This window comes from Rana temporaria, chromosome 1, assembly GCF_905171775.1.
Source record: "Rana temporaria chromosome 1, aRanTem1.1, whole genome shotgun sequence".
Lineage (NCBI taxonomy): Eukaryota > Metazoa > Chordata > Amphibia > Anura > Ranidae > Rana > Rana temporaria.
In genome coordinates, this window is record NC_053489.1 from 321,618,966 (window position 1) to 321,643,262 (window position 24,297).

Sequence of the window (24,297 nt, forward strand, 5' to 3'; positions counted from 1 at the left end):
ACTGGCAGTCGCTCCCCACAGTATGCGGCGGTGACGGCGGTGACATTGACACATTCAGAGAGGCAACCACCCACGGAAGGCGGTAGCCAGCCGCGGGAGGCGTCAGGTCCGCAGCAAGCAATCTCTGCGGGTGGCTGCCTCTGTATTCGGGAAGACGTTTGGTTTTTTTTTTTTGTGCGGGGGGCCGGGAAACGTGGTCGCCCCCCGCAAAGTGCCGCCCTAGGCCTAGGCCTTGTTGGCCTAGGCCAAGATACATCTCTGCCTGGTGGTGGGTCCTATTTTCAGACTGTGGTGGCATGTCCCCCAGTGAACTAAAAGACTCTGGCCTAGGAAGTGCAAAGAAGTCTGCAGACTCAACAGGTTGCTTCATATGCACTGAAAGATAGCTATGTTAGAATCCATACTTTAACCACTTAAGACCCGGACCATAATGCAGCTAAAGGACCAGGCCCCTTTTTGCGATTCGGCACTGCGTCGCTTTAACTGACAATTGCGCGGTCGTGCGACGTGGCTCCCAAACAAAATTGGCGTCCTTTTTTTCCCACAAATAGAGCTTTCTTTGGTGGTATTTGATCATCTCTGCGGTTTTTATTTTTTGCGCTATAAATAGAAAAAGTGACAATTTTGAAAAAAAATATATATTTTTTACTTTTTGTTGTAATAAATATCCCCAAAAATATATATAAAAACAATTTTTTTCCTCAGTTTAGGCCGATACCTATTCTTCTACATATTTTTCGTAAAAAAATCGCAATAAGCGTTTATTGATTGGTTTGTGCAAAAGTTATAGCGTTTACAAAATCGGGGATAGTTTTATGGCATTTTTATTAATATTTTTTTTTTTTTACTAGTAATGGCGGCGATCAGCGGTTTTTTTTCGGTACTGCGACATTATGGCGGACACTTTGGACACTTTTTTGGGACCATTGGCATTTTTATAGCGATCAGTGCTATAAAAATGCATTGAATACTATAAAAATGCCACTGGCAGGGAAGGGGTTAACACTAGGGGGCGAGGAAGGGGTTAAGTATGTTCCCTGGGTGTGTTCTAACTGAAGGGGGGGGGTGGACTGACTGGGGGAAATGACTGATCGCTGTTCATACATTATATGAACAGAAGATCAGGCATTTCTCCACTGGCAGGACTGGGAGCTGTGTGTTTACATACACAGCTCCCGGTTCTCGCTCTGTAACGAGCGATCGCAGGTGCCTGTCGGCGATCGTGCACGCCGGGATCAGGGAAGAGCGGGGGGCGCGCCCAGCCGCTGCTGGGAGAGATGACGTATAGCTACGTGATCTCGCCCAGCAGAGCCGCCGTATAACTGCGGCGGCTGGTCGGCAAGCAGTTAAAACAGTCTGTTGCAAAGTGGAAAACTGTTCTGTGGTCAGATAAATCAAAATTTGACATTCTTTCTGGCAATCATGGGATATCCAGACTAAAGAGTAGAGAGATCTTCTAGCTTGGTATCCGCATTCAGTTCAAAAGCCTGAATCTCTGATGGTATAGGGATGCATTTGTGTGTATGGAATGGGCAGCTTGCACATCTGGAAAAGCATCATCAATGCTGGAAGACATATCCAAGTTTTAGAGCAGCATATGGTCCCATCTGGACAACGTCTTTTTTCAGAGAAGACCTTGCATATTGCAGCAGTACAATGCTAAACTGCATACCACATCTATGACAACAGCATGGCTTTGTAGAAAAAAAATACAATGAAAATCACCCAGAACTGTTAAGCTCCTATATCAGGCAAGAATGGGACAACATAAAAACTCCAGCAACTGGTCTCCTCAGTTCCGACATTTACAGAGTGTTGTTCAAAGAAGAGTGAATGCTACACCGTGGTAAACATGGCCCTGTCCCAACTTTTTTTAATGTGTTGCTGCCACCAATTTAAAAATGACCTTATCTTAAAATTGTACATTTTCTGTTTAAACATTTGATATGTTTTCTATTTTCTACTGTGAATAAAATATGGGGTTTATGAGATTTGCAAATCAATTGCATTTTATTTTTATGTAGATTTTACACAGCATCCCAACTTTTTTTTTTTATCAGTTCCCAAGCATACTTTTATATTTAGTTTATTGTGCTTTTCATATATTATAAATCTGTCAACTTATTGAGCCTCAGTGCTAGTTGATATATTATCCATTTAGTTTGAGCATTAAGGCATGGATCTTCAAACTACGGCCCTCCAGTTGTTCAGGAACTACAATTCCCATCATGCCTAGTCATGTCTGTGAATGTCAGAGGTTTACAATGCCTCATGGGATGTGTAGTTCCGCAACAGCTGGAGGGCCGTATTTTGAGGATCCCTGCTGTAAAGGATGTCAAATCTTTAGATAAGAGCTCACCTCTGGAATGCCCAAAATGTACCTTGGTAAGCTACACGAAATGCATTACTATGTACCAGTTTCTTTCACCTGTTTAGCACAGATGACAGCACTATTCACATTATTCTTGCACTTTGCACCAGCTAAATCCAAACTGCAAAGATCTTGTAAAGTCATAATGGTTAATTAACATCAAAACATCAGTGTATGTCTGCTGTCTAAAGAACGCCAAACAGCTTAAAAAACAGCATTGTATGTAAAAAAAAAAAAAAAAAAAAACAGCTTATTTGTTTAAAGTGGAGTTCCACCCATAAATATAACATTACATCAGTAGTTTTAAAAAAATGTCATTAGTCCTTTAAGAATTTTTTTTTTTTTTTAGATGCCTTCAAAGTGTTGTTGCTAGGCAGAATAGTTAATCTTCCCACTTCCTGCACCTAGGTGCTTAAGCTTCCTAACCAACACCGCACAGACTCCTGGGAATGTAGTGGGTGTAACTTTCCAGGAGTCTGTGCACTCCCCAATCTCGAAGAATCATGTGACTTGGACAGTACAGGTGCTGAAACCTGATCTGAAACCTATTACACTGCTTGTGCAGCACTGAGCATGTGCGAGATCTGCAAGGCTGAAATCCAGGAAGTCATACAGTCTGGCTTCATGATGCCCACACTTAAGATGGCCCCAGTCAATTTCTATTTTATAAAGTGCCTAAATGCTGTAACAACCTAACAAAACTGACCTTAGTTTGCAGACTAACTTTACTAGAATACATTAAGCTTGTGTATTACAGGGGTATTTATATATAAAAAGTGAAATTGTGGCCGGAACTCCGCTTTAAGAATTATATAACTGTACAGCCAGGAAGGCAACATATTTCTATAGTTCACATTTGAAATTGCCATCCTCAGCTTGTGCACTAAACAATAAATCATCATCACACCAATGGTTTCTTGTTCAGTAAGGCCCCATGCACACGAGAAGCAATTACAAACACCTCTAAACTCACGTTTTCAAAGGCAAAAACCGGCGTTTAACACGCCTGTTTTTGCCGCGAATTGCGCAGCGTTTTACCGCGTTTGCGGCGGTCAGCGCTTATCTCAAAGACATTGTAGACCCTCCCAAAGTTTAAAACGCAAAAATAAAACGCTTCTGAACCCAAGATTTTGCGTCTGAAAAAACGGACATAAACCCAACTGCTTTAAAACGCCAAAAAACGTGATTGTGTGCATGGACACATAGGATAACATTAAATGTGTTCAGGGGCAGTTGAAAAAAAATGCCCAAATGCCTCTGAACTCGAGTTTAGCAGCGTCTCGTGTGCATGGGGCCTAAACGGATAGACATCACAGAAATTTGTAAAATTAAAACAAGAAAAAAGCTGAATCATATTTCTGACTGTACAGCATGGCAAGAGTGTTTGAGTGACTGAAAATAATTCTAAGATTTAGTCATTTGCCTAAAATTCTGCTTCAAGCCTTGCATTGGTAAAGCATGACCATCAGTATGGGTAACTAAAAAGGTAAGCAAAGGCAAACCATGTCATTTTACAAAACTGCAGCAGTTTTTCATCTTCCTTATCATAATTAAGTCTACATTCTTATCATTGCCAGTTAGTTCAGCTGATTCCAATCTCTTCTTCCCACAAGTATCCAATAAACATGAACTCTCATGAATGTGTACTCACAGTACAATCTTACATTTATTTTCTAGATAAAAAAAAAACATTTATACAGCAGCGTTCATAAACCGTGTTTTAGACATCTATACTTAAAATAAGAAATAAAGAAATGTTACTCAACAAACTACAAAACAGCCACAAAATAGAAGGACAACGTTCCTTCAATATTTGCAATAACTCAGAGAGTATCAGTTTAAATGATTACATTTCAATAAACGTTCCTATGAAACAGAAATTCAAGCTTTGAATTTATTTCAGGGCCACCTTAACACCCTGGTAAAGACAGTTCACTTATTTATTGAACAAAGTTCTGAACTCACCTAGAACACTGTAAGCAGCGTCAGAGGCACTATTAGGCCCCTTTCACACGTTCGGACTGTTCAGGTCCGCCTATCAGTTTTGTTGGCGAACCTGAACGGCCGCTACATACATCTCTGTGGAATGTCAGATGTCAGCGGAGACATAACAGCTGATGTTTGACCCGATCTGCTAAAATCAGACGGATGACGATACGGCGCAATCCGTGGGGGGGGGGGGGGGGGTTTATGGCTGGAGATATCAGCCATAACCCAGGTACTGATTTTAGCAGCAGACGGCCGGCATTCTAATGAACAGTCCAAGTGACTCATGAACTGCTGGAACGGTTTTCGAAAAGAGGCAGGAGGGGACGTCCCCCTCCGGTGCTTCTCACGCTTACCGTTACCGCTGGTTCGACTGAGATCTTGGAGGACAGGCTGAAAATATCTATTTAAGCGAAAAAATGCTTTTGCTTTTAAAAGGTAAAGAAGAGATGTGGGGTCTATTTGAACCCAGATCTCTTTATGAAGAGGACCTGTCATCCTTATTTCTATTACAAGGGATGTTTACATTCCTTGTAAAAGAGAAATGTTTTAATCATTAAAGTGATAAAAAAAAAAAAAAATTCAACAGTGTAAAAATACATATTAAAAAGTAAAATAAATGATAATAATCGAAAAAGGGAAAGCACCCCTATTCCTCCTTGCTCACGTACAGAAGCGAATGTATACGTAAGTAGCGCACGCATACATAAACAGTATTCGAACCACACGTGAGGTATCGCCAAGTCTTCCTCTCTGTAAATCTAAACAGGTAACCTGTAAAGGCATTTAAAGCGTTGCCTATGAAGATTTTTAAGTATCATAGTTTGTCGTCATTCCACAACCATTCCCAATTTTAAAGCCTGACATGTTAGGTATCTATTTATTTGGCGTAACATCATATTTTACATTACACAAACAAATTGGGGTAACTACTGTGTTTTTTTTTATTAATTAAATTGTAAATTTTGCAAAACCAGTGACATAAAAAATTGCAATGATCGCCATTTTATTTCCTAGGGTCGCTGAAAAAAATAAATTATAATGTTTGGGAGTTAAAAGTAATTTTCTAGCAAAAAATACTCATTTAAACCTGTAAACAAAAAGTGCCAGAAAAAGCCTCGTCGACAATTTGTTAATCATAGTCACCAACTAGAATGAAGGAAAGAGGAATAAAAGGCCCAACCCTCATGTTTTATGTTACTTTTTCAAACTGTGCTGATCTATCCTACAGCATACACAGCCATGGAAAAGTACTATGTACTGTAGCATCCTTTATAATCTTTATTCACTTTTGGTATTTTGTCAACACTCACTCATTCATAGATCGCAGAAACAGAAGCGAGATCTTAAAAGGGGTTGTAAAGGTACATTGTTTTTTTATTGATTTCTGGCATGTGAAGTACAAACATCTGTAATCTAAATTTGTTTTTCCCCAAAATGTTTTTTACATACCGATCTCCCCCAGCTTCCGGTCCTCAGAGCTTGCTCCCGACCGCGACGTCATAGCTCTTTCTGAACTACAAAACTCCTGAGATGCTTAGTGACATCGTGCATGTGCATAGCCGCCTTTTCCCTGCCAGCTTCCGGTCCTCAGAGGCCTATCCCGGAACGCTATGTCATAGCTCTTTCTGAACTACAAAACTCCAGACATGCTTAGAGGCATCACGCATACGCATTTCCGCTTTTACCCTGCCTGCTTGAACAAGCCAGTTTGCGATAGCTAGCCCAGATTTCTGTACACATACACCTCCCAGTAGTCCCGCCTCCCCAGAAATTGAAACAATGAAAAAATAATTAAAGATGTCGGAATTATATAGTGGAATTTAACATTTTTTTTTATTACCTTATTTTAGAATAATTCCTTTGTTGTTGTGCTACTGTCACTCACTGTCCTAAAATAAGCCTGGAGTCAAGGAACTTGAGATTTAGAGCTGCTGTCAATCAGAAAACACATGGGGCAGGGCTGCGGTCCTAAGTTCCAGATTCCCATGCCAAAGGACATGGGAGGCGGAGCTACAGCGTCATACTTGGCCGCAGCTCCCATGCCTGTGAGCACAGCCAGCGCCTCCCCACAGGGATGTAGTCTGAGTGATGGGAGCGCACACACACACGAATGCCCCCTAGAATGGTGCTATAGTGGGGGCACTCATCTGGGAGAAGGACCAGAAGTGGGGAAAACAGACCTCAAAAAAATACATTTACAAATTAAAATGAATAAAAAGGTTAGTGAATACATACTACACAACTGTAAAGGAGCAGGCGTTTAAAAAAAAAAAAAGTGAGGGTTAAGTATCACATTAAGGTACCATCATTACTTACTTCAGCGCATAATAATGCTCCTTGAAATAAAAAAAAATAAAACATTTAATACTTAAGGCTCTAAATAAAGTGTTAAAATTATTCTTGAAAAATATTAAAGCCTGATTATTTCCCCTATGATACAGTATTAGCAAATAATGATTGTTTTTTTTGTTTTGTTTTTACTGTGTAGCAAAATACAAATTAGCTTTTAAACAGAACCTGGTAAAAGTTGTGTTTAGGTCAGTATAAGTGGAAACAGTTTGTAAAAGTATTTATTAGAAATGTTTCCATTCAATTAAATTAATCAGTGTTTGGGGATCTCTTAAGTTCCTATGCTTCAGTACCTTAAAGTGAACCATAATAAAATAAGGAGAAGCTGAACATGACAGACGATCCCTGAGAATAGATTTTTTTGCAAATTCTTTCAAAATTAGAGCTATAAATAAGTAAAGCCCTGTACACACGTCCCGAAATTCTCGTCAGGAAAAAAAAACATTGTTTTTCCCGACGAGATTCCTGGCAAGAATCTCTTGCCGGCCGAGTGTACACACGTAGGATTCTAAATAACCTCCGTTCTTTTGAATGGCATGAACGCGGTGACGTCATCAACTACGACAAGCATGAGCTCGTCACATTCGATGCCGTCGCCGCCATATTGCTTCACCCTACTTATGCCTTGGAAGCTACCGTGCATGCGTCAAAGTCATTTCGAGCATGCGCGGGTTTCCATGGAGACAGGTAAGTATACACACACTCTGGTTTCTCGGCAGTGCCGAGAATCACAATGAGAAAATAGAGAGCGGGTTCTCTATTTTTCCAGTCTAGATTCTGAGCAGTTTTCTCGACGAGAAACCTCAACGCCTAGTACACACGCACGGTTTACTCTGCAAGAAAGCTCTGCCAGCTGTTTTCTTGCTGAGAAAACTGTGCGTGTGTATGAGGAAAAAGAGTTTTTTTTTTTTCTAATTACCTCTTTAAGGACCCCAATACCAATTTACATGACCAGAGCGAGGTGCCAAACAGACCTTCATCACCTCAGAAAGGTAAGCTGCACATACTTATTCTTATTCCATATTCTCAGAATTTTTTTCACCTCATGCTTAGGTGCTCAAATACAGAAAAGCCAAGTAGCCTTTAGCCTTTAGACTGGTGGTTCTCTGGGAAGGCAGCTTTGGTGTGCCTTGTTTTCCAGCCTGCTGCTGACAGTAATATGTAAAACAAACACAAGTGCAATTCCTATGATGACAAATAAATCTCAACAAAATCAGAAAAGTAGAACTGAAGGATATTAGGTACCAGATGCTGGCCATCAGTCAGGTTGAATAAACTACAAAATCTGCTTCAAAACGTATGCAATATTTATAAAGCTCTCATCTACATGTGATTTTACCCACTGGGACTTTTAGTGGATTAAAAAGTACGGACTGCAAAAACATCTGTCTCTGTCTGTAGTATTCCAGCTTCTGCCAACAAAACTATCTTGTGGGGATCATTGAGAGATTTGGATATGAAGGAAGCGTATGCTGTTACAAATTAACAAGTGTGCCATGGACCATGGATAGGTCTATTCTCTATGGCACATTAAAATATGTTTAAGGAAGTTCCATTTTATGCAAGTCCCATTTTATATAATAAACAAAATCATACATGTAAGATAGAACAACTTGTATTGAGAAATTAAATAAACTAAATTTTTAGCAAGATACACATTAGACTAGTATTCACTTCTTATTGTATAATGCACTTATTGTACTTTTGCAGTCATGACTTGTGGATGATACATGTCCAAAGGTTGTATTTCATCAAACATTTGGGTAACCAATTGTGGATTAAGCATACCTTGCATCCTGGCCAGTTTCCAATTCTAGGCAACCTACCCCAGGATTGCTGCTTATATGTCTCAGTGAATCCTAAATGCAGCAAGCCTAAACAATTCTCTTCAACATACAGTAGGTGTGTAATTGTCATCAAGTGAAGCCTTAAAGAAGAACTCAATGTTTTGTAATCACAATCTAGAAATAAATACTCAAAAAATAATTGTGGACTTTTTCACTAAGGGTAGATGAATTCATCTCCATTCACTTCCTGGAACTCTGTCTAGAACTCTGGGTCTGCCTCCTGCAACTTTTGGGGAAGGGTCCAATTTAAAGTTTGCAAAGCCGGTCACTGCAGCAACAGTGTCATGCCACCAAACTAACCCCTATTTAAAAGGTGAAAATTGTGTTTCTAGTACAAAAGTATGACCAAACTATCTACATGCCAGGCATCTGTGTGCAGCATCTGTGTGCAGAGCCTGAAAGTGAGCTGCAAAAACCTATTAAAACTCCCTGATGTTCAGTCTGGTCACTCAAAAGAAATGGGGGGGGGGGGGGAAGTAGAAGGAAAGGTTTACAAAATACAAAATGTGGTATGGAAAATGGCACACTGACTGAAGCAATGGCACATACGTACCATAGCTTTAGTTTGTTCTAGTGTGCATGTGCCGATGACATCGGCACATGTAGGGGACAAGGGATATCTCCTAAACCATGCAGCTTTAGGAGATATCCTGGGTAGCTACAGGTAAGCCTTATTATAGGCTTACCTGTAGCATAAAGTGGTTGTAAAGGGTTTATAACCACTTTAAGGAGCAATACTTACATACAGGTTAATCAACAGTGATCAGATCACAATGAAACTATTTAATCTGGGAAGCAAAAATACAGAGCACCACTCGGGTGCAAGATTGTACTTTCCCACCAAAGGCATATGGAAACAAATGTAACTTAAAGAATATCAGTTTTTTTTACAGCATTAAAGAGAGTTCAGCATTATCACTTTGAGTAGGGAGGGATATGTTGAAAAACCTCAACAGATGTTACAACTATAAAAATGGGGAATGCATAAACCTGCAAAGAATAAAAGCTAGTGAACACTGGTAGAGGATGAACTGATCTCACCCGAGAGCAATATCCACTTGATCAAGATATGTGGTAATGCTAGAAATAGATCAGAAAAAAGGAACATAAAATAAAATTTACAGTTGAGGATTTCCATTGCAAAGACAACTGGGTGTTTCGCACTATAAAGGGTAGTATTTTACCTAAGCGCAGACAGAGTTACAATAAATACACTGTGGTGTGTATTGCACCCAGGGTAACTTGAGACTTGGCTGGTCTGGGAGTTGCTGTATCTTCATCGTGGTGCAGGGGCTTGCCCCATGGTTAAAGAGCATTATGTGTTCTAGATCTAGTGATGGTGTCCTTGAGAGTTAACAGTTGTGTCCCATTGAGAGAGGGTCCAGGTCTAAAGAATACAGTTGAATGGGTTCCAGGTGGTCTTGGATTTATTCCAGTGCTAAACCACTATATTGATTCCCTCAGTAAGAAAGAAGGCGAATAAAAGGGAAGCACCCTCTGTAACGGATCTTGTGGCTGAAAATAATTTGTAGATAAAACTTTATAGCTCTACAAGTGATGATCTGGGGTGCAAGATCTTGGTACAGCAAACAATTATATCTCTGAAAAGATAGGGTCTAAGAGTCTCTAGCTGTTTGAAGGAGGGTTTCTTTAAAGCAAAAGAAAGGCAGGTGAACCATGCCTCCTGGTGGTCTGTCTAATGTTCTATGGGTGAGGTGCTGTGGACCCTATGCATTTCTAAGCACTCAATGAGGATAGAGGATGCCAGCTCTTGAAAGAGTGCAGTGACTATTGAATGAAAGTTTGTGATATGTTTGGGAAGACCCTGTATTCGCAAGTTGGAGTGGCAGGATCTATTCTCAGCATCCTCCAAGAGAGATGCGAGCAAGTAATTTTCATGTCGCACATCAGCTACTTCTCGAACTTGTTCTTCCAGCACTGAACCAAAGTGCTCCATCTTGTCTTCCAGATTTCTTGTATGTTGTCGAATATCTCTAATTTCTTTAGAGAGGCAGTCAATAATCTGGCAGGAGGTGGGCCGTAAAGTCTTCTGCAGCATAAAATAGATTTTCTATAGCAGCTGCTGCTGGGATTGAACCTGTGAGCTGTCACCCACAGAAGAAGGGGGTATAAGTCCTCAGTGTGTTCAGGAGCTGACAGGCTGGGAGATGCAGGAGAAGCTGCCGGAGGAGTTGTCACTGATGCCATCTTAGAGGGGAGTCTGACCACCACATTTCAGATAAATTTGGGATTTTTCATAGCCTTGACCACTGCTGCAGGTGGAGCGAGTGAAGCTGGTATTCAGAGCGGTCAGGATCGCTGGAGCAGATCGTGCAAGCTGTAGTATAGCAGTGCCTTTGTGTGGGTGGTGCCAAGAACCTTCAAAGCATCTCATTGGCATAGGCAATCTCGCACATGTGCCCCCAAACAGTGCACATTCTTAAATGCAGGAAGTAATAAAAACCAACTGGAATCAACAATGGACCAGCCTAATTTCAGAAGCCCAGATACCAATATGAAGCACCAGTAACAGACAGACAATACAAAATATTTATAACACAGCTTGCCCAAAACTGTGGACATTTTTAAACACTAGTTATGTGTCTTTTTAATTTGAAACAAAATAGAAAATATTACCATTTAGAAACCTTAAACACAAAAAAAAAAAAAAAAAAAAAAAAACACTTTCACCTAATATTGACTTCCTGCTGGCCTACTATATGCCGATTATGCATATAATGTGAGCCATGACACTTAAGTGACTAATTGGTGAGGTCTAAAGCTGCTAATAAAATTGCAGACTCAGCACAACATTGATAAACAGAACAGCTGCCCACTAGAACATTCTTGCCTTGGGAAGAAATCTATGCAGCAATGAAGACATGATTGTGACCAGGTGGGAGAAGGTAGTTTAAAGAAAACAAATGGTCAAAGTATATCATTTAGAAAAATAATACAATCTAGTGGCCATTTTCTTGTCACTTTTTATAGAAAAGGCAAAAAAAAAAAAAAAACCCACACAGATGTGACACGGTAAATGCAGAGTAAAAAAAAAAAAAAAAAAACATTATTCATGTGTTTGGTGTCTTATTTGAGAACTGCAATTATTTCACTGATCTTCCTGCTACATGCAAAGCAAAGAACATTCCTTACCTTTACCATCTGCTTGCTGATTTGAAGTCTTTGGTGTGCCAGCTGCAGTTCAGCTGCTAGTTTTATTTTTTCTTCATTCAGCTTGCTCACGGAGCCGGTGGCAGCCTGTTTTCCTTTCTGTAATACAGATACTTGGTGTTGCAAAGATGCAACTCTTTCCAGTAACGATGTTGAAGTAGTGCAAGGGCATCTTTTTTTTTTGTGGTCTTTTAGTGCTAAATATAAGAACATTTGTAAAAATTATTATTTTTATTACAATACTATACACAATACTTTATTGCAGTAACAATTTAATTGAAATTAACCTGGTGCTACAGAAGGAAGTAAGTGCATTAAGACAAGACATATGGAGGAAGCAGTGCTATGCTGACGGTCCTTCAGTGAGTTAAACATCTTACGAACCATCTGTACGTGTGTTTAGAAATCTAGCTATACTGTGTGTATCTGTCTGTAAAAACATGGACGATTACCTGGGTTTCCTGGCTACAACATCTTTGTTGCACATTACCATCCTGATCGCTACTTCCTGTTATAGTTTACAAAATTCTCTTGCAAAGGCCTTGGACTCCATGCCTTTCCCATTCATAATGCACCATTATGAAATGTTGTAAGCCTATTTCTTTTCTATACAATTTAGCCTATTTCACTGCAAAGTCATACCAGCTCCTCTTCTTTGTTTCCCCTCCTCCTTCCGCACACTAATTGTAAACCTATTACTTTTCTTTTGCAATTAACGTAAAATGGTATTGTACCTTTATTCTCTACAATGAAAAATGTATTGCAACTAAAAACTTGCTCAATATCAATTAAGCATGGATACTTATTTTTTTGTTTTACAATAACCCACTTGCATTTGCATGCAGCTGATATGTGTGATAAGCAATAGCAAAGCTCTTTTTTTTTTTTTTTTTTATAGCAGTCACGTTTAGGCAACTACTGTAAAAAAAAAATAAAAAAAAATAAACATATTAGCAAATTACAGTGCAGAATGCCATGGAAACTCTAATACTCACAGTTTTTAAATGTAAACCTGTTTAAGCTTATACTCGAAAATAAACAGGAGATCAGGTTTTTCCCAATGCCGAATCACTATTTAAAAAAAAAACTCTACTGAAGAATAAGATGTTGAAATAACAAAAAACAGCTATAGCATTTTGACAGAAAATTACATACCTTTTTTTGCAGATGTATCACACTTCACTCGTAATTGACATCTTTTTAAATTGCCTACTTTCTTTGACCGTATGTCCCAAAACTCATTCTGCAGAAAAGTTATAAGAAACTCTTACTATGGAAACATTGTAAATTCATCTATTAGAGACAATTTGTATTAGTATGACAATCCTGCCCTAATACTCTAGGCCAGTGATGGCGAACCTTTTTGAGCCCGAGTGCCCAAACCGCGACACAAGAGCAATTTATTTCTTGCAAAGTGCCAACACAGAATTAAACCTGCCAGCGGCTCTGTACAGAGGATGGGACTTATCTAAATGAGCCCTAAGGGACTAGAAATGTACGATTCTGCCAGATTCGCTCAGACTGCAGGGATTAGGAATGCATTGTGCTTAGAATGCACTGTGCAACATACACTGACCATTACACTCACCTACCTGACCATTACACTCACCTACCTGACCATTACACTCACTTACCTGACCATTACACTCACCTACCTGACCATTACACTCACCTACCTGACCATTACACTCACCTACCTGACCATTACACTCACCTACCTGACCATTACACTCACTTACCTGACCATTACACTCACCTACCTGACCATTACACTCACTTACCTGACCATTACACTCACCTACCTGACCATTGCACTCACCTACCTGACCATTACACTCACTTACCTGACCATTACACTCACCTACCTGACCATTACACTCACCTACCTGACCATTACACTCACTTACCTGACCATTACACTCACCTACCTGACCATTACACTCACCTACCTGACCATTACACTCACTTACCTGACCATTGCACTCACCTACCTGACCATTACACTCACCTACCTGACCATTACACTCACCTACCTGACCATTACACTCACTTACCTGACCATTACACTCACCTACCTGACCATTACACTCACTTACCTGACCATTACACTCACCTACCTGACCATTGCACTCACCTACCTGACCATTACACTCACTTACCTGACCATTACACTCACCTACCTGACCATTACACTCACTTACCTGACCATTACACTCACCTACCTGACCATTACACTCACCTACCTGACCATTACACTCACCTACCTGACCATTACACTCACTTACCTGACCATTACACTCACCTACCTGACCATTACACTCACCTACCTGACCATTACACTCACCTACCTGACCATTACACTCACTTACCTGACCATTACACTCACCTACCTGACCATTACACTCACCTACCTGACCATTACACTCACCTACCTGACCATTACACTCACCTACCTGACCATTACACTCACTTACCTGACCATTACACTCACCTACCTGACCATTACACTCACTTACCTGACCATTACACTCACCTACCTGACCATTGCACTCACCTACCTGACCATTACACTCACTTACCTGACCATTACACTCACCTACCTGACCATTACACTCACCTACCTGACCATTACACTCACTTACCTGACCATTACACTCACCTACCTGACCATTACACTCACCTACCTGACCATTACACTCACTTACCTGACCATTGCACTCACCTACCTGACCATTACACTCACCTACCTGACCATTACACTCACCTACCTGACCATTACACTCACTTACCTGACCATTACACTCACCTACCTGACCATTACACTCACTTACCTGACCATTACACTCACCTACCTGACCATTGCACTCACCTACCTGACCATTACACTCACTTACCTGACCATTACACTCACCTACCTGACCATTACACTCACTTACCTGACCATTACACTCACCTACCTGACCATTACACTCACCTACCTGACCATTACACTCACCTACCTGACCATTACACTCACCTACCTGACACATGCAATGACACCAATAATGAGGCACAATGACACCAATAATGAGGCACAATGTTCCCTAATGACACCAATAATGAGGCACAATGACACCAATAATGAGGCACAATGTTCCCTAATGACACCAATAATGAGGCACAATGACACCAATAATGAGGAACAATGACACCAATAACGAGGCACAATGTTTTCCAATGACACCAATAATGAGGCACAATGACACCAATAATGAGGCACAATGACACCAATGATGACAAAAAATAGGGGAGCACAATGTTTCCCAATGACACCAATAATGAGGCTGAATAACACCAATGATGGGGCACAATGTTTCCCAATGACAGTAATGAGGCTGTTCTTTTTGCACAATTGATTATTTGCTGAGCTAGCACCTGATATCTGAGAGTGGGGCAGGCTTAGGACTAACAAGATAACTGTACCGTACACTGCACATTAACACCTGTCTCCCAGTGTCTGACCTTGCTCCAGCAGCTTATTATTCCCGCCGAAAGGCTCCTCTGATTCCAGCCGTGTGTGCTCCCAGTCACGTCACCGCTGATTTGTGCGGTGTGGATGAGACAGCTTCTTTGATTGGATCAGCGTGCGTACGCACACACGCACGCACGTCACCCCCGGGAGTTTCTTCTTTGTCACTCCCACTCAGACACGTCATCAATAGCCCTAGAGAACTGTGGGAGTTGTAGTTTGGGGTGCGGTGGGGACAAATGGATTTTAGTGTGTTCTTTGAAATTTTTCATGGCGTGTGGCGTGCCCACCGAAACAGCTTGCCGTGCCGGGAGCGGCACGCGTGCCACGCGTTCGCCATCACTGCTCTAGGCTGTCTTACTCCTGACCTCCTGTGTATTAAGGAACATGTCTACTGAGAAAATATTAATCAGGATCACTGATTTTACTTTTTCTTGGCATGATTTTGGGATTTGGGTCAGTGACCTGGAGAGTACTGATGCCAAAGATAGCCAGACGAATACTGCTTTCATATGGAGATCTGCAACTATTTTAAAAACAATGAAGGCTGTCTATCTTAAAAAAACAAAAAAAGGCCTCACTGGAAAGAAAAGATTACTTACTTATCTGCCCCCTGGCTACACCACTGATTTAGTGCAATAAATTAAGTAAAAAAACACTTTCAAAAGCATTACACACACACCCATGCACAGAGAGCATGTCAAGCTGGATAGATTCTAAATGTACTCACAGAGACATCAAGGAGAAACAATACATTGGACTGGTTGAAAGGACTGGATCAGATGCCCTCTCCTTCCAGGGCAATTTATCCCTAACAAGTTTAAATTTTTTTTATGAAGAACCAACAGAACTAGGATGAGATCCCACTGAGTCACTAGGGAACATACAGGAGGAACAATGTGAGAAACACTATGCATGAAGGTCTTCACTAAGGAATGAAAGGAAAGCGGTCTCTGAAAAAATGTGAATGCTAAAATCTGAATCGTGGTGGTACTCAAAACCAAAATTTGGTCAAGACCAAACTGAAGATAAACAGGATTCACCCCATGGAAAACTTCTTGGGATATAATTTTTTTGCCCTGCACCAAGAGAAACAGGCTATCTAAACTCAGTGGTAGACTTTGTGAACCGTTAATTTCACCAGCTTTCAAGAGCAATAGGAATAACCCGTTCCTAATAGGTCAATAAAGTCAGCACCTAAGAAGCAGGGTGGTAAATCGGCTCTTGGGGCACAAAGCCAGACATCTGAGAGGGCCAACAAAGAGACTGCCAAGAGACTGATGAGGTCAGAGTACCCCGTCCTCCTGGGCCAATTTAGTGCAATAAAAATCAATGGAATGCCCTCCCTCACGATTCCACAGAGCAGGCATGGAGAGTTTAAGAGGTGGAAAGGTGTAGATGAAATTAACCTGATCCCATGGAGTTTCCAGAGCATCCAGCTGGAGATAGACCTGCTCACTTTGTTGTGGAACCTGAAAGCCAGGAAGTTGACACAGTCTGTAGCACAATGTAAGTAAGTCTGAATTGTCTGCTTCCTTTAGTAGGACACCAAGATAACCCACTATATACATGTTGAGGGAGTGTGGCAGAGCAACACAGGGGCTAGTACCTTGGTAAATTCCTGAGGTGCCGGCCAATGGGAGAAGAAACTGGTAATGTTGTGTGCCCAAAACAATATACAGGTAGTGTTGATGCATCAGGAATATGGTGACATGCAAGTAGGCATGTTTGAGGTCCACAAAGGCCAGAAGGTCACTGCAGATTCCACTGGAATCCTGAACAGTGTGCACACTCTTGACCAGACTAGTGGTTGTCCTGTTTAGGTGGATCACTAATGTAATCCTCTGAGAACAGAACACCGATTTAAAAATTCCCTTTCAAAAGGGAACTGTTTCGACACACTATCTGGTGGAGCCCAGGATCCTTCAGTCCAAATAGAGGAATGACTGAAAAAGTGGGTGCAACGGAAAGGTCCAAGCAGCTTTAGAAACACTGCATTGATAAGATTTGAAACAACCCTTGTAAATCTGAGACAGTGGCAGGAGAATATGGTGCATCAAAAAACATTACACCAGAGACAGACTGTTGGAAATATAAGCCAGTGACAGGGCCACTGTCTCAGTTTTGTTGAAAGTGATACTAATCATTGGAGGGTAAGTTCTTATCAGTCTGAACACAGAGGGCAAGTGCTCTGCTTATTCTTCAAAAACAATCTATACATATGCACTACTTAATGGCTCTGTAATACATTTTTCGTGAAATTGTTACTTAGTGTCATTAAAGGGGTTGTAAACCCTCTGTTTTTTCACCTTAATGCATTCTATGCACTCGAGAAGAGGAGGAGCCAAGAGTGCCGTGGGAGGGGGGGCATAAGAGGCGGATCAGGGCCACTCTGTGCAAAATCACTGCACAGAGGAGGTAAGTATAGACATGTTTGTTAACAAAAAAAAAAAAATACAAATCGCTTTAGGACTCAGGAGGGTCAGAGACAGACTCTGCTGTGCTTAAAGCCCCCGTGGGCAGAATGCACTATCAACCGAGCACACACATCTAGGAAGTCCTGGAAACGTTTAGGTCCCTGTCGATAAGAGGAAGGGACTGATATGTTAAATCAAAGCTCAATTTTTGGTACACAAGTGTTACTGCACACAAGCAGTTCACACATGAAACTAGTAGGGTACACAGCATGTAACATGTAAAGCCATATACAGTATATCCTACAAGTAATACAAAGTGTGCCGAGTATGATGCAAGTAAACTCTTATTTTTTATTTTAGCAAAGAAACTGGAACCGTGGTCTAGTTTACATCCAAGACTATATGACTTGTTTGACATTAGCAGAAAATGCAATTGAGGGGCACAAATAAATTCAAATTAAATATACTTCCAGTAACCAATTAGATAAATCTGATGTGGTAATTCTGAATAGTAATACAGATCCAGTTAGAAATAAACTAACCATAGCAGATCATGAATAAAGCTATTGAATTTATCATCACAAGGGCATTTCATTTAATTTAGGAGCTCCTGTGCAAATGCCACACAGATAAGTATTGCCGTTGTGTGCATAAAATAACAATGAGCATTTCAGGAATACTCAGAAATATCCGTTATGATGAAAACACTGGGATTAAAGCAGAGTCCCTTAATGTGCACCGATTATGAAAAATATCTTTTAGGTGAATGCTGAATATAACTATGACAAAATATACTAAGATAATAGGATGTAGTTACCATTCTAATATGCTGAAAGGAAAAAAATCCTCAATAAATGAAAATTATGAATTTTAAAGTCAACTAAAAGGGACAAGATGCCTGTTTTGATAAACTAATATGCCTGTGCACAGATGCTTTTGATTTTTAATTGGAAATACACATTTGGGCTCTATTACAAATATCAAAGTGTGCAAGTTTTGAAGTTATATTATATGGCAGTCCATTGTTTTGGGAAAAAGAACATAGTATGGCTCAGATCTGACAGGCATTGTTCAGTGGACAGGGGTTTGATTGGTCGGACTGGGTGCGGGCATTAGCAAGTGAAAAACTTGGGAATTGCATGTTTGAACCATTAGGTCTTCATTAAACACTGGTCAATAAAACTTTCATCAGTTAGATGTCACCTTTTGCACGCACAACCAGGGTGTCAGTTAGGACAGTGCTTTAAACCTGTATAGCAGAAACGTGAAGGCTGCCCCTGCTGACTTCGGAAGTCTAGTTTCCTATTCAGCTTTAATACTTAAGTTGCATCCTGTCCTAGGCTGGATAAATGTACTTTTTGGTTCTGCTGCACCCAGGTGAGCAACAATCTATTTTCTAGGACTGGTCAAGTCACCCTAGGTGGTTGATTGCTCCTGACTGCCTCTGAAAGAAGCTTCCAGAAATTGAGTTGAAAAGTCATCCACTGGGTTATGAATATTTATCTTACCTCAACCAATCCCTGGGAGGTAGGCCTAGAAGGTGTGGCTAGTGGGAGGAAAAAGGTTTGGGAGGGCTATTCAGAGAGTCTCTTCTCCTGGGACCTCTGCCCCTGGGAGGCAACCCATGTTACTGAAGAGCTGTTAGGCCTCAGCATGTGCTTGGCTGAGGGCATGAATGAGCCTGGATTCAAGAGAATTAGCTGGAGGATACTACCTTAGGAGGCTGGGCTGCATAATGACCCTTTTCACTAAAGAGTGTCACAGAGAGGCTGGTTGTTTGGAGAGCTTTTTCTGGACACTGCGAGTAGGACTTTTGCCTAGAGCTACAGGTATGCCTGTGCTTTGAGGGTTAGATTCCAGAGGTTGTTAAGTCCAGCAATACTTAAAGTGTAAGTTCATCTTTACTAAAATCTGTAAGGTGAATAAACTTACACATGACCCCCTCCTCACCCCCCCCTCGTCCCGCTGACCTGGAGCGCGGCAATATCCCGTTCTGAGCCCTGCTATAGCCGTCTCACCTGATTGGGGGTTAAAAATCCCCTCTGCATTCTCTCTACTTCTTCCCCTCTGACAGGACGGGCTATTAAGGGTCTGATTGGTTGGTGCCGCCTAACGGGGGACATTTTTGAGATTAAGCAGAGGGAATTTCCAAGCCCCTGTCTGGTAAGGTGGCTATAGCAGGATTAATAATGGCAGATCATCGGGACAAGGGGGGGGGGGGGGGGGGGAGAGGGTGTAAGTTTATGTTACATACAGATTTTTCTGTGAAGGTGAACGTATCTTTTAAGGCTGCTACAGAAGGACTTTGCCTGGAAATCTGTCCTCTACTGCCTGCGTGCATGTTGGAGTATCCTGCACCCTTATCCCTATACCTGCCTGTGTTCAAGTACTGCAATAGACTGGGCCTGAATGTTTTTTTAGTGTGCTCTGGAACTGACACCTGGGCTGGCCCATCCAGTGAGAAATGCGCACCCTTACCTTGTAAAACAACTCATTCAGTTTAATGAAAGGCAAATGATTTGTGCACACATATAAGAAACATAAGTATTTTCTTTTTATATGTGACCACATACTCTCTGTTCTCAGCTGCATGATGTGCTTAGAGAGCTAGGGGAGGACACTAAAATTCCCAGTGAAAGGCTAGGGGGGGGGGGGGAGTGTGCATGCTGCAAAGTACAGGTCATTGGACATAGTGTAAAAAAAAGCCTAAATAAATGGATTTATTAAGCATGTGAGCAAAGTTGAGCACAAGCTGTAGCTGGTTGACAAATCCGAGCACAAACTTACCCTGTGAATATATTTTTCAGCCCTGCTCATTCTCTTGCATTCGTCTTGAAGATCTTCATCATCATTACATTCTTCCACAACATCTGTTTCATCTGTTTTTTTACCACTAGTATGTACAATCACATGTCCCAGACTCTCAGATGATTCACTTTCAACATCGCTACAATACAAAACAGATTATTATTATTTTTTTATTACTGTCCAATTTATACCGGATAATAAACATAGACCAAAACTGCAGATATACCAACATATATTCCAGTCCACTATATGTGAAAAAAGGTGAAAAGTAAAAAGGGTGATAGAAGTACTTACAAAGTTAGTTGAGTAGCGCCGTATGCCCTGGGGGATAGCCTGTGCTATACACAGGGCTACATGCCGGGACTGAGTTTAAATAGCCCATACAGTGGGCGTATGGCGGTGACGTCATAAGCATGCGCCGTATAGTTCAGGCGGTGCATAAACAAAGGTAGTGTTTAGAGTACTTCTATCACCCTTTTTACTTTTCACCTTTATTGTGGTTAGCCTGTTTGATCTAGGCGTGACCAGCTATTTATTTATAATTATTTTAGGTGTCTGCTGTCCTATAGATTTTTTTGTTTGTCTTACCTTTGAGGGCTCCAAATACACAAGTATTTGGATGCAGGTTTGGTGTATCTAATTGCATAACATTGGATACCCACATGTCTCTGTTATACCCTCTCTGGTCTGCCCCGGAATTAATGTTAATTTTTGAACCATTAGGTATTTATCTATTATACTTCCTCATTTACCTTGGCTGTTTCTTAACTAGTAGTCGCATATTTATTACATTTTGTGTCTATTTATAGAACTGGCTCTGTGAACTTATGTTGTACCTCCAAAACCGACATTATAGGCAGAGCGAGTCTTTTCTGGGTATGTGTTATATATACTTTTTATACACTTACCCTTCATCTTACCCCCTTCTGATATTTTTCTCCTTTTTCATTCTTTTTACTGTTGCAATTTTGTCTGTTTATTAGATTTTTGGAGACCTTTCTACCACATTTGGAACTTCTTCTTATTATCCTTTCGGCATATATATATATGACTTAGAGTATTCAGAGGTAATTTGGATGGCTGACACTCATCTTGGTGCCACGAGAGAATTTGTATGCATGTTTATTTTATATCTTTATTTTAAAACCATTAAAAACATTTTTTTGCTGTTATTATGTCAATACAATATGTTTCATTTCAGAAAATTCTTCTGCTCGTCCTGAGGAAGCCCAACAGAGAAACGCGTAGACGATGCACAGAGGATATTTTCCATATCATATATTTTTTTAATGATTTGTTTTTTACATTTTATTTTTTTTGTAATAAAAATTTACATATTTTTTGATATTCCCATCTTGCCTCTAAAGCCCAACCATCAATTGCGATTTCTCGAGTAACTGCTTCTTTTTTGTCTTCTAAACTTACGGATGTGGCAAATGTGAGTGCTCCCCCCCCTTCCCCTATTTTTTGAGGCAACCAAACGTGACCTTTGTGCTAAAAATATAGGGCCAGATTCACATAGAATTGCGCTGGCGCAGCGTATCAGAGATACGCTACGCCGCCGTATCTTACCTGGCTCTAAGTCGAATCCAGGAAGATTTTGCGCCGTAAGTTACGGCGGCGTAGTGTATCTCTCGGAGCGTATTTCAAATTGGGCGGGTAGGGGGCGTGATTCATTTAAATGAAGCGCGTCCCCGCGCCGATTGAACTGCGCATGCTCCATTTTGAAATTTCCCGCCGTGCTTTGCGCAAAATGACGTCGCACCGACGTCATTTTTTGAACTTAGACGTGAGTTACGTCCTTTCCTATTCACGGACGACTTACGCAAAAAAAATAATTCAAATTTGACGCGGGAACGACGGCCATACTTTAACATGGCAAGTCTATCTATACGCCACGGAAAAACCGACTATTGACGACGTAAGAGAATGCAAAACCCGCGCGTACCTTCGTGGATCGACGGAAAAAGCTAATTAGCATACCCGACGCGGAAAACGACGCAAACTCCACCCAGCGGGCGCCGAAGTATTGCACCTACGATCCAAAGGCGTACAAAGACGTACGCCTGTCGGATCGAAGCCATCGTCATTGCTTTAGACGTGAACGTAACTTACGTACAGCCCTATTCGCGAACGACTTACACAAACAACGTAATATTTTCAAAACTCGACGCGGGAACGACGCCCATACTTAACATTGGCTACGCCTCATATAGCAGGGGTAACTTTACGCTGGAAAAAGCCTAACGTAAACTACGTAAAAAATGAGCCGGCCGGACGTACGTTTCTAAAGCGGTGTATCTACCCAATTAGCATATTCATCGCGTAACTATACGGAAGCGCCACCTAGCGGCCAGCGTAAATATGCAGCCTAAGATAGGACGGTGTAAGACACTTAAGCCGGTCGGATCTTAGGGAAATCTATGCGTAACTGATTATATGAATCAGTCGCATAGTTACGCCCCCGCACACTCAGAGATACGACGTCGTATCCGGAGATACGTCTTTTTAAGTGGATGTAAACCCACTCTCATCCTTTCTAAACTACTGCCATAGTGCTGATCTATAAGGATATACATGCCTCCTGCATGTATCCTTATTTGTCAAATGTCTCCCCTCTGTCTGTTATGAGACCTGAAAGACTGCAGATTGTGTGGGTGGATCTGTTGTCTGGAGCTCAGTGGGTGGAGTTGTGATGTCAGTAGAATCTCCGCCCACCTCTACACTCCCCTTGTCAACATGCATTTTTTCCTATATATTTCTTACACTGAATTCTGCTATGATCACTAACATCCAGTCAAAATCCAGAAAAGTAACCACATGACTTCAGAAAAGGGGTGGGGGTGGGAATTAAAAAATAATGCCTGTCTGAAGCTAGTGCATGAGATATGTAAAAAACCTGTCACTCACAGCAAAAGGGGGCGGAACAGAGCAAGGCTTTTCTCTGTAAGTCAGTCTTATTTCACTGAACAATAAAAGAGGATTGCTCAGAGCTGGATTAACTCTGTGTGGCAAGACTGGGCACAGATGATAGGAAATCTTATACTGTACATTGTTACATCAAAAAAATAAAGAAAACATTTGGGATTTACATCCACTTTAAGTGACCTCAATTACAGACTGAAGTTCATACCTTTGATGTAAAAGAACCAAATGATACAATGTTTCTTTTCATCTCTCAGCGCTGAGCAATGAGATAAACATTGCCGGCTTTTTTATTTAATTATTTTCTGACAGCTCTGAGCAGAAAACAGCTCTGCATTTGTTACATAAATTGTGAAAATGCCAGATTAAGATCGTAAGGGGAGTTGAACCAAAATCGCAATATGTTAACGATTAATCGTTCAGATCTATTGGCTAGTGTTATTTATTTCTCACAGGTTCCATTAATCTAAATTGATCAACTTTAAGGTAGAAAGAGTAAAATTCATTCTATTAGTTCTGCTTATTGTCCCGATAACTCAAAGTAAAAACAAATCCCAAATTTTGGGCTGTCTGAAGAACAATAATAGAGGGGAAATTTTCTAATAGGGACACTAGTTTTGGTCATATGGGACAAGAAGTGGAGTGAAATCTCCCAAATGAGACACCATAACCCTCCCTTATTCTATCCAAATAGAGAAAAAAAAAGTTTTGCCTTTAGTTTTACTTGAACTTTTGGATAGCGTAGGTAATGTTATCAATGTCTTACAAAATGTTATTCTTGTCTTCCTTCCCACTGGTGAAATATTCACTCAAAATCTGACCTAATAGCAGTTGTTAGTGCAATGCACTAATCCAAAATATATCAGGTGAGAAGATCAGAGGAAATATCCAAATGGGGTTACCCTATTGGAT

At 40.8% G+C, this 24,297-nt stretch overlaps 1 protein-coding gene across 3 annotated transcripts in view; it reads right to left on the reverse strand.

Annotated features, from left to right (window-relative positions):
- The window catches only part of CNTLN (centlein), a 424,230-nt gene that overhangs the window by 119,337 nt on the left and 280,596 nt on the right, over nt 1-24,297 (reverse strand). For all 3 annotated transcript variants that reach the window (XM_040360158.1, XM_040360150.1, XM_040360168.1), the window contains 3 exons: nt 20,440-20,599; nt 12,883-12,970; nt 11,710-11,924 (listed from right to left, as the gene is read on the reverse strand). In XM_040360158.1, the coding sequence (XP_040216092.1) occupies nt 11,710-11,924; nt 12,883-12,970; nt 20,440-20,599 (463 nt within the window). The remainder of the gene's footprint in view (nt 1-11,709; nt 11,925-12,882; nt 12,971-20,439; nt 20,600-24,297) is intronic.